This window comes from Polypterus senegalus, chromosome 2 (genome assembly GCF_016835505.1).
Source record: "Polypterus senegalus isolate Bchr_013 chromosome 2, ASM1683550v1, whole genome shotgun sequence".
Lineage (NCBI taxonomy): Eukaryota > Metazoa > Chordata > Cladistia > Polypteriformes > Polypteridae > Polypterus > Polypterus senegalus.
The window spans coordinates 238316797-238327935 of record NC_053155.1 but is presented as its reverse complement, the minus strand read 5'-3'; the positions used below and the strand labels follow the sequence as shown (position 1 = coordinate 238327935).

General features: G+C 34.7%; 1 protein-coding gene across 1 annotated transcript; it reads left to right on the top strand.

The window, feature by feature from the left end:
• The first annotated feature begins 267 nt into the window (after positions 1-267).
• On the top strand, positions 268-7650 carry LOC120523771 (endothelin receptor type B). The gene is made up of 7 exons (XM_039745373.1): positions 268-1021; positions 1418-1530; positions 2996-3200; positions 3356-3505; positions 3679-3812; positions 4822-4930; positions 7253-7650. Exons 1-7 carry the CDS (start codon positions 554-556, stop codon positions 7388-7390), a joined length of 1317 nt encoding a protein of 438 aa, XP_039601307.1. The 5' UTR covers positions 268-553; the 3' UTR covers positions 7391-7650.
• Positions 7651-11139: the final 3489 nt, after the last annotated feature.

Genomic DNA, 11139 nt, shown 5'->3' with positions numbered 1-11139 from the left:
ATACAGTATAGAACAGTTGTATTTTTTATGTTCAACTTAGTTGTATTGCTACGGAGAACTACTAACCAAGGCAAGCCCCCGCACTCTTTATATTTACCGGTCCGATGCGTCTCAGTTGCGATCCAAAGGCCGCATCATCCCCTTTTCCCTGACCTCTCGTCTCAAATTGTGGGCGTGGCCTGAGGAAGTTATCGGGTGATTGATGGTGTAGTTCAGTTGAAATTAAGGAGAACTGAGCCTCTGTGTTCATTCGAAGGATCTCGGAAGATAAAGCTCACTTCAAACTTTTTGTATCAACAAAGTTTTGCGGGTGCTCCTCTTTGTGATCTCAGAAGAGTATGAGTATTATGAACGCAGGAAAGTGAGCCAATATTTTTAAAAGCTAGTTACTTCATGTGAATTTTATTTAATGGCTTAACCGCAGTTGTACGCTCAGACGGCAAGTGCAGTGCTTTTTTGAAATTACTTATCGGCTGTATAGTAACACTTTGGGAACTTTGTCTGGTCCTGCCCAGTTACCCGCTAAGTAGCAGAACCACAGTATACCACGGAGATGTCACCAGGAAAGTTTCGAATCGCTCTGCTAATGTTGCTTGCTTGGAGGACGATGCTCGCCATGTCCACCTCAACTCGGGATAAACCGTTGTTTGCAAAGCCGGCTTGGGTTGAACTAGGACATGGACCGCCGTCTCCTGTCGATAACGCTACTCCGTTCACGAAGACTTTCAGCCTTTCTGGCAACGAGCACATTAACCTGTCTGACTCGCGCGCCTCTTCCAGTGCCCTGCAGGGCTCCCCTCCGATGTGCTCTGGACCCACGGAAATCAGGGACACCTTCAAGTACATAAACACCATTGTGTCCTGCCTGGTGTTTGTGGTGGGCATCATTGGCAACTCCACGCTGCTGAGAATTATTTACAAAAATAAGTGCATGCGGAACGGACCCAATATTTTAATTGCAAGCCTCGCTTTAGGAGATCTTTTGCACATCGTTATCGACATTCCCATCAACGTGTATAAGGTGAGATACTGATAAACGGGTCTTCTTTACGGGTGTATAACGTCCAATTGTTTGCGGGTCTTTAATTGTCGTCGGCTTTAATGTGAGGGATGGGCACATGTTGAATAGCTCAGGTGACAAATACAAAGTGCTACAGCGAGCAAACTCTTAACATGGGTCGATCTGACAGCTCAAGTCCGTAATGCTGTCAAGTGTTAAGGCGATTTATACGGGTTGTATGTGAATCTGCAACTGTATTCAAAGCAACAACGAATTTACCTCTCAGTCTTTGTATGTCCCAGGATTGGCAGCCCTGCCACTACGAACAATATACAGAAGGAAGCATCCGATTTTGTAATCTTTCTCCATAGCTGAAAGTGTAAACGATTGGTAAAGGTAATTTATTTTATTTTTCAGCTTCTTGCTGAAGACTGGCCGTTTGGAGTTGAAATCTGCAAAATTGTACCGTTTATTCAAAAAGCTTCTGTCGGAATAACGGTACTCAGCTTATGTGCCCTTAGCATCGACAGGTAGGGTGTTTCAACGTATTGTTCTTTAGTTTTTATTAGATTATTTCATATGATTATTATTATTTGGTTACTGTATGTTTTATTTCAAGAGACAAACAATCTCTTTATATTGGTATTTCTAAAATAGAGATTAATGATTCATTTTACATGTAGAAATGAAGAAAACCATACATGTCACGGTGTTCGGTAGGCTGGCGCTACCACCTCACCGTTTCCATCCCATCCCAAAGCCTTGCGTTACATTAATTGATGATTCTTGAGTGTGGATATACCTCGGATTTTTTTTTTTTTTTGTCCCGCCTAACTCCAAGTGCTGCTAAAACCGTCTTTGATCCCTACCACCCTGATTTCTAATGAATGTTTCTGAGTGACTGTTATATTAATTGATGGCTCTTTCTGTTGCAACTTTTGTCATATTGTTTTGTATATGGCATTAAAATTTCATTCTAAATTGCACTATTTATACAAATACGGTTACAAAAATGATTATGGGTAATATACTAAATATTTTAAATAGTGTTGTTATACTTATTATTATTACCTTTATTTGAAGTGTTATTAAAAATTGACCAGTGCACGTGAATGCTATTGTGGAGGGGCGCCCAGGCGACTGCTGTTCTTGCATCCGATATTCATGGGAAATGTTTTGGCTTCCCACAACGTTGAATTTGATAAACAGGTTGAAATATTATTATTTTAGTAGTAGTTGATTTTGTTTTATTATTGTTATTAGCAGTAGTGAAGTAGTATTTATTTTAACGTAATCAAATTTATTGTCCCAGGGACCAGAGCCTAATTTACAGTGCCTGGGACATCAGTGGACAAGACATTGGTACTACAAAGGACCAACAAAGCATAAGCCTCTACACTCATTTAGAAAATACCCATTTACAGGCTGCATACTAGCAGTTTGTGTGTCTGTGGCAAATGGGGTACTTGGAGAAAAGCAGCCCTCTTATTATAATAATAATAATAATACATTGTTGTACATTTTTATTAAAGATCATGCATTTTACTTTTCATCATAGTGAATACATTGATTTTAAATAGACAATATGAATGAAACATTTTTTCAATCAATCAATAAACGGTCAATCCAATATTTATTTGATAGAATAATTTTTAAAGAAACTGCATTCAATAGACATTTTACAAAGTATATAACACCATTTTATAGCTTGTGGAAATGATTGTTGTGTATTTTTTATTAATGTACTCATAAATTAAGTATTTTGTCAGTCATTTCATATGAAAGAAAAATTATGTGGTCATTGTAACAGTCATCACCGTTTAAGTTATGTTATTTCAAATGAAAAAACATTGTGCTTAAATGCAAAATAAATTCCTTCATATTTGATTAAGTTTGCTTTTTAGTATTTCATGGCAATACGTTTTATAAACTATACTGTATAATCTTCAAAAAGAGGTAACCATATATAAGAAGCTGGACTTCTTTACTTCACAGGTATCGGGCTGTGGCATCTTGGAGTCGTATAAAAGGAATCGGTGTTCCCAAATGGACAGCAATAGAGATTACATTGATATGGGTCATATCTGTTATCTTGGCTGTGCCAGAAGCTGTAGGTTTTGATATGATTGCCATGGATTATAAAGGCGAGCAACTAAGAATATGCCTTCTTCACCCAGAACAAAAAACACAGTTTATGCAGGTAAGATATTTCATTGCTTAATTTAACGTGCAAATCGCAACACAAACTTCCTGTTTTTAGTACAGAAATATCTGCACTAATCTGCTGCTTCCATAACATTATTATGTACAGTAATATGTTGAATGTTTGAATGAAATATTTGTTTTCATTTGCAGTTTTACAAAATAGTTAAAGACTGGTGGCTATTCAGCTTCTACTTCTGTATGCCCCTGGCCTGTACAGCAATTTTTTACACACTAATGACATGTGAGATGCTCAGAAAGAAAAATGGAATGCAGATTGCATTAAATGATCATATAAAACAGGTATGAAACATTATAAAAGTCAAATGTCAGGTTGATTACTGTAGACATACAAATACAAAAGTAATGAACTGTTGAGCAGAAACCGAAAAAGGATTGAAGGTTTTCATAGTGTACATTAAGGTAGAAGTGAAATACATGAATATTTTACCTAAGCCTTTTCTTGTTGGTCACAGCGCCGTGAGGTGGCAAAGACAGTCTTCTGTTTGGTTCTCGTTTTTGTTCTTTGCTGGCTTCCATTGCATCTCAGCAGAATTTTAAAGCTAACCATTTATGATGAAAAAGATCCTAGCAGATGTGATTTGCTGAGGTAAGGATGTGCTACGTACTCTTATTCAACTACCACAGCGCCTTAACATTCATTTTAAAGTACCATGTATTACACTTTGTGATTATAAATTTTTCTTTTTAAATAAGGGGTGTTTGATGTAGGAATAACTGTAGTATCAGTTTTGAAATTTTAGTTTATCTTATTCAGTACAGACATGTATTAAAAGTTATTGCATATGGCTATTTGATATAATTTTCAAATACATTTGTATAGCACTTTGGACAGTCAGAATGTAAACTGTAAAAAAACACGACTAAACTAAAACTACCTAAGGGAATATTACTATTATATGTATTTGTTAGACACCTTTTTCCTATGTGATGTAAAAGCAATACAACTGTTTACATATGTATTTTTACAATGGACTTAGAGTAGACCTGTTCAGCGTGCATCTGCAAAAGAGAAAAATGTAAACGGTTCTTTCCACACTGAAAGAAGGTAAGAGACATGACATTTCGACTGATGAAGGCTATACTGCCAGCCTGCTGTGTCTCTTACCTTTTATATTTTAATTATAATTTTTACAGCTGAGGAACTAGTGGGTTAAGAGAGTTGCTCAGGGTCATGATGCAGTCAGAGGTGGAAACCTGAACAAATAATCGGATTATTTCAAGGTTAAGGCCTTAACCATTAAACTACACTACATGGGGTCATTTTTCCTGGTGTTCAATATAGATAATGATTTTGTTTCCACTCTTTGTATGAATGGCTAAACTATACAACACCAAACTCTGCTTTCCAACTTTTTCATCTTTTGTATTTACTGATCCTCAAGAAGCATAATGCACATAATTGCACAAAGTATATTTTGCTGTTTGCGTTTAGATCCATTTCTCTTATGAGCCACATTAATGTTTTCTCAAACCGGAAAATTGTAAATATTATATTTTTAATTTTAAATAGGAGTGTCATCAGTCAACATTTTGTGTGTTTAAATTATTACATGACTTTCTTAAAAATATATTTTTTCTGTATATTTTTGTTTAAGCTTTTTTCTTGTATTGGACTACATTGGCATCAACATGGCATCCCTGAATTCCTGTATCAATCCAATTGCATTATATTTGGTCAGTAAAAGATTCAAAAACTGTTTCAGGGTATGTAGAGTTAATATTTTTTATTTGTTTCTTTTGTAATTAATATTTAATGTTAATGACTGTTTTTATCTCTCAATTGCAATCAGCAGCATGTTGTAATCGTTCATGAATATAACAGAAAACATTTATTTCCTTACATACTTCCTCTTACATTCTATTTACTGTATATTCAAGCATGTAAATGAAAAACATTTCTCACTCATAAAAAATAAGATATTTGAATTTTTTAAAATCTTTTTTATGTTTATGTGGAAAAAACATTTTTATATGTACAGTTAACAGAGTTTCGATTTTACAGTTTATTGTACAGTAGTAAGTGCTGCTGCCTCATGGTTTCAGCATCTGGGTTTTGAATTCTGTAGTTGGCCTTTGTCCATATGGAGTTTGCATTTTCTCCCTGTGTAAACAACCGAGTTTCTCTGGGCACTCCAGGTAACATAGCATTCTCAGACCCACTTATCTCAATTCACGCTCATGGGGATGGCTGGTGGTAGAGCCTATCCCAGTTGCACTGAGCACAAGGCAAGAAACAGGCCTGGATTAGACTCCAGTCCTTTACTGGACCAACGTTTGCAAGTACTCCATTAAAGCCAATTTGAAATTGCCAGTTAATGTAACCCACACATCTTTGGAGATATGGAAGGACACCCGAGTAGCCAGAAGAAAGCAAATGCAGACACATGGAAAATGCATAAACTCCAAAAAAAAATGGGATATGAGTGCGAGAGTCCATCCCAGAACTGTGAGGCAGCAGCTATAATTACTGCACTATCCATGAGTATAGATGTTTCAGTGTATTTTAATTTATAAAACCTACATCTGAATTGTTCAGTGTTCAGTTTAAGCATGAAAGGCTTCAACACCATTATTTTTATAACAATAATTATTTACTAAATATTATGAGACCCCATAGTTGCATTCCTGGACTATTTTACATTGCTGGGGCTGTACATAACTACTATATTGGAAATATGCCTCTTTTAATTCTGTGGTCATGCTGGGACCTCCATTGTTATACTGGATATAATTTTCTGCCTTGATTGCACCACAGTATCTTGCAGGAAACAGAACAGTGCACACCAAGTAAATATCCAGGATGTACAGTATTACACAAAAGCATTCTGCTTCAGCTATGTATATAGAACTTATTGTTTAAAAAAATAATACAGAGTCAATTTTTCCTTTTCAGTTGACCTACTTATAATTTTGGTTGTAAATCATCAAAAGAAAACAGAAGTACGTTTAGAATTAGAACTTTGGATCTACCGGCAATTACTAATCATTTGCAGTAGATGGTATTTTTTAAGAAAAAAATGTACTATTAAGTAAGAACTTACATGCACGTATTGTATTTATTTATTGTATTTATTATGTTAGGATAGCTACAGCATTCTGTTTCATTAGTTAAAATTCATTGTACATGTTTATTTAATTAAGTGACTAGCAGCTGAAAAGAGATTAGAAATATTTTAATTCTGAATCAAATTAAGGCATTGTTTCACTTCCACACCAGACCTTTCAGTGCATTTCTTCTAATTTGAGCACAGTTTGTTCTAAGGAGAATTTTGAGATCATAATGGTATTTGACCATTCTAAATTGCTCCAGTGTTAGCAATGGTGTTCCCTGAACTGCATTGCCACCCTTTTATAGGGTAGCTCCTTCTTTGTGCCCACTGGTGCCAAGATAGGGTTAGCCCCCCAGTGACCCTGAATTAGATATACAGGGTATATACAGGGTAAGAAAGACTTTCTGTATTAGAGTTTTCTAAAACTATTTCCTCTGTGACATTGCTAATGTAATTTTTTTTTAATAAAAAATGTTCATTTTGTGCCAACATATTTTTTAAAATCAATGCCAAACTCTGAGTATTAAAAAGAGAGAGCTGGCAAACTGAATCCGAAAGAAATATTTCCTCTGAGATAAAAAACGGCAAGAAGAAGAAACAAAAATAAACCTGCACATAAAAAACACACTGTAAAAAATACACATTTTAAGGACATCTAAGGATATACACAAAATGGTGTCGCAAAATCATATTTATTGCATTTTTTTTAAATTTAAAAGAAATGTATTTTGATTTTCTTTTATGTCTGAACAACATTTACCTTCAATTTCATAAATACTCAGTCCAGCACTATATTGTGGTTAGTCAGAGCCTAAGACAACCAAAGTTTAATGCACTTATTTCTTAATCGATATTTATCTCATTTATTTAAGAGACATGCAGTCATACAGTCCCACAGATTAACTTAATAAAAATCAATAAGGCAGTTATTTTTCAGTTAAAGATTCTGAAATGTTTTGTTCTGTTTCTCTTTCAGTCGTGCTTGTGCTGTTGGTGCCAGTCAAAGGAAATGCTGTCATTGGATGAAAAGCCATCATATATGAAGTCTAAAATCAATGATCATGGATCAGAAATGAGCAATTCTCGACTCACAAACAAGTATACTCCAACTTAAGATCATATGATCTTTCACATTCTGCTCTAAGTGGCTGCTGCGGGATCTGATAAAGAAAGCAGTCTGCTAAGGCACTTAAGTCTTTTTCTTTTTTAAAATTCACTTTTCCGTTTAACCAGTGACTTTGAAGAAATCGCATCCCAAGTGTTGTTAAGCAATGAAAGACTTTTTTGTTGATGATCAGTTGAGCCAGTCATGCTATACCAGGTTTCTGACTGTAAAATAACTGGATACGCACAATAAACATTTTATTATTTTTACTTCAGGCAAAAAAAAAAAATGAACTAAGCATATGATGTATGACTTTTCTTTCTGAAAACCAAAGGACGAGTTCCCAAAAAGTGCACAACTTTGTAGTTTTTCTGCGCTTGCTTTTGTTTAAATGCTGTAGAATCCTCCTTCATGGGCTCTAGAAGTTTAAAATTTTGAACAGAACATACTTGGGGGGTTTGCACTGGCCAATGTGTCAAGTGAGGTGTAGTTTAATAACTCTGAGAAGTTTATATTGCAAGCTGGTCTTTTAGTGGTGGGTTTTCTGATAACTCAGAGTTGAAAAGGGATTTTTAGCAAAGTAGAACGTTGGCTGTACTCAGTGTGAAGTTGAAATTCTTGTAAGAAAAGTGAATGAATGAATGAAGAAATGAATGAGTTTGTAGTTGGTATTAAAGTAAAAAAGAAAATAGACCTTTTTATGAACATGATTAGTTCCCCCAAACTCATTCAAATTTAATAAATGAACGTTTATCTTCATAATTTGTTTTAGCACATTAAAGAATGATGGCAATATTGCAGAAAAATTTAATATTTGAATGTCAAACATTTTATATAGTGCATACAATACAATAAGATATGTTTTGCATTATTTTGTGAACAAATGGAAAACATTGTTAGATGTAAGCTGCTTGCAGAAAAAAGTGTGAACTGTAATACTGAACTTTAAAGTCAGCTAAGCTTTCACAAATTTCCTAAAGATAGTAGAAGACATGATGTGCTCCGCGGAGTTCATGCTTTGTCTTATTGGAGCAGACCTCCTTTATTACAGTGCAGTGACCTCTAGTGGAAAATGTGTGGATACATCAACTACTTCAGGGGCTCTGACAATTGAGAAGAAAGTCTGCCCAAAGTACTGTAGAAATGAAGAGAGAACACATTTTTGAAAAGTATTCCGAATAATAATAATAAAGTTTGCCAGATAGTTAAAGGTATAGGTTAGAGAATCGTAAAGCCTTTTGTTTTTGAAAAGGATGTTTTTCATTGGCTGAGTGGATTGTTCAAGTAGAAATGCTAGAAGGTGGAAGAAGTTTATCAGAATAAGGCATCGTTCAAGAAATACAATAGATTTAGTTGGTGTAGTAGCTGCCACCTCACAGATTTGGTGTCCAGGTCTTAAATACAATGAGTGTGCGGAGTTTGCACTTTTTTCCTCTCAAATCACCATAGATGAACAGGTTCGGTTAAATGGCTCCTCCATATTAGCCCTGTGTGAGTGGCCTCTGTGATGGACTAGTGTCCAATTTAAAGCAGTTTCCTGCATTCTGTCTAGTGATGCCTGATGTTAGACTTCCCTGAATTAGATTAAGCTAGTTCAAAAATGTCATTTTTATATATTTTAAATACATATAATTATTGTTATTGTATTAAAGTGTAAATAATAACTGGGTAGCCCATGTATTTAGCTGTTCACCAATCCATAAAAAGTATCTTAATACTAAATACAACCAATGACAACATTAAGATACAGTAGTACACAAACTGATTGTGACTGGGAAGTGTAAATGAACATAAAAAATTCAAACTGAAAATGAACATAAAAAATTAGCCCATTTGTCTAGTTCACTGTCATGAGACCCAGAACCTGTCCTGGCAGCATTAGACACAAGTTGGCTTCTAATCCTGGATGGTATGCCAGTCCATCACAGGGCATGTTCACAAACATCCCACACAAAATAAATTTAGATTTGAAAATTAACTTTATAAACACACTATGCAGACACAGGAAGAACATGCAAACACCATACCGGCAGTGACAAAGGCTGGGACTGAAACACAGGGCTCAGGAGCTGAGAAGCAGTAGTGCTAACCACTGCATGACTATACTGCCCAAATAAATAAATAAAGAAGAACTGCTGATAGTTCTGGATTGTTCTGAATGCACTTAACAAATGTTAATTTCAGTATACTGTTTTATTGAAAATATAGTCATAGGTTGTGCTTTCCCTTTGTATTTATAATGGATTTTTAATGTATACAGACTATTATGATTCACAAGATCAAAAGTCCTTTTATTGGAAAAATAACCATACAGTGTTCTTGACAGAATTGTGACCTAAAATTCTGGTTTTGTAACATTTTGAACATGTTTTCTATTAACTTCTTGTGTTTTCTAGCTGATGCACAAGTCATATTTCAAGTGTTATTTAAAATTCTACTTGGTGTGTTGCTTATAGGCAGGTCCTATACACTGAATGATTTTTGTTTTGTAAAACAGAATTAGTAATTGTAGGTGTTTTGTTAGAAGCTCAGATGTTACAAGTTGCCTGGAGCAATACGTATTAAGAGGTAACCTCACTTGTGAGGTATTAAGGTTACTGCAGTCTGGCACGTAAATTTCATAATTTTTTTGTTGTAATATTGTTCTGTGTGTTTTTACCTCATTCTTCCCAACCAAAATTATACTTGTATTATGTTAATGAAATTCATTTCTTTCTTTTTATATTCCAACTCATAAGAGCTGAAAATTTAAAATACATATATACTGTACATTTGGATTTTGTAGCGTATTGTTAAATTTCTAATTATTTTTAAATAATGTTTCTGGTATGAAGTACAGTTTGTGTTAGTGTGTGTTTCAAATTCATGTGAAATGGTAAAATCTTGTAATTAGTACAGGATCTTGGTGAAAACATTTTTTAAAACATGTATATATTTACTGTATATTTTTAGACTTTTATTTGCCAGCGAACGGCTTAAAAAAGTAACCCATTTACACAGTGTGTTAATACTTTAATAGATGTAGTGAAATGTAAAATGTAGTGAAATATTTTGCAAGACACAATATGACACATTTCTAAGATGTTCACTGCAATATTAATTAGTGAAAAATACATTCACAGTAATGCAGACATTAAGATATGCTAAGGTATCTGCTGTGACATATTATTTTCTGACATGTGATACCACCTCAGCATGTTGTCATCAGACTATTAAATAAGTTCTACTGTTGCCACTAAAAAATATGAACGGGATAAAAAACAAACACTTGAGGAACAGAAAAAATGTTCTCATGTGATGGATCCTGATCCTTCTGTTTAACACTGACAAGAGGACATACTGTAATGCTAACTTTATTAATGAATGGATCTGCTCTGTCAGGTGTCAGCCAGTAGTTAGGTTGTGGTGGTCTGGTTGTGCAGCTGTGTTTTTGTAACATATACAGTAACTAGCCCCCTGATTCAAGAATAGCAATTTTTAAACACTACAGGATTTCTAAATTTCATTGTCAATCAGTTCCAAAGATCTACATCTCATCAGTTTACTGGCTTTTTTACCGGGATGATAGTTCATGTTACAAAGTCATGTTACCTTCTACTATGGTTTCAAGAACACAACGGAAAATTTGGTTTATTTCAACAGCCTTTCCAGCTTAGTTGGGTAGTACATTATATTAAAGATAGGACTACACCATGAACTTTGCACAAACTGTTGCATATATAGGAAACAAACACTGATCAGCATTGGGTACTCAAAGA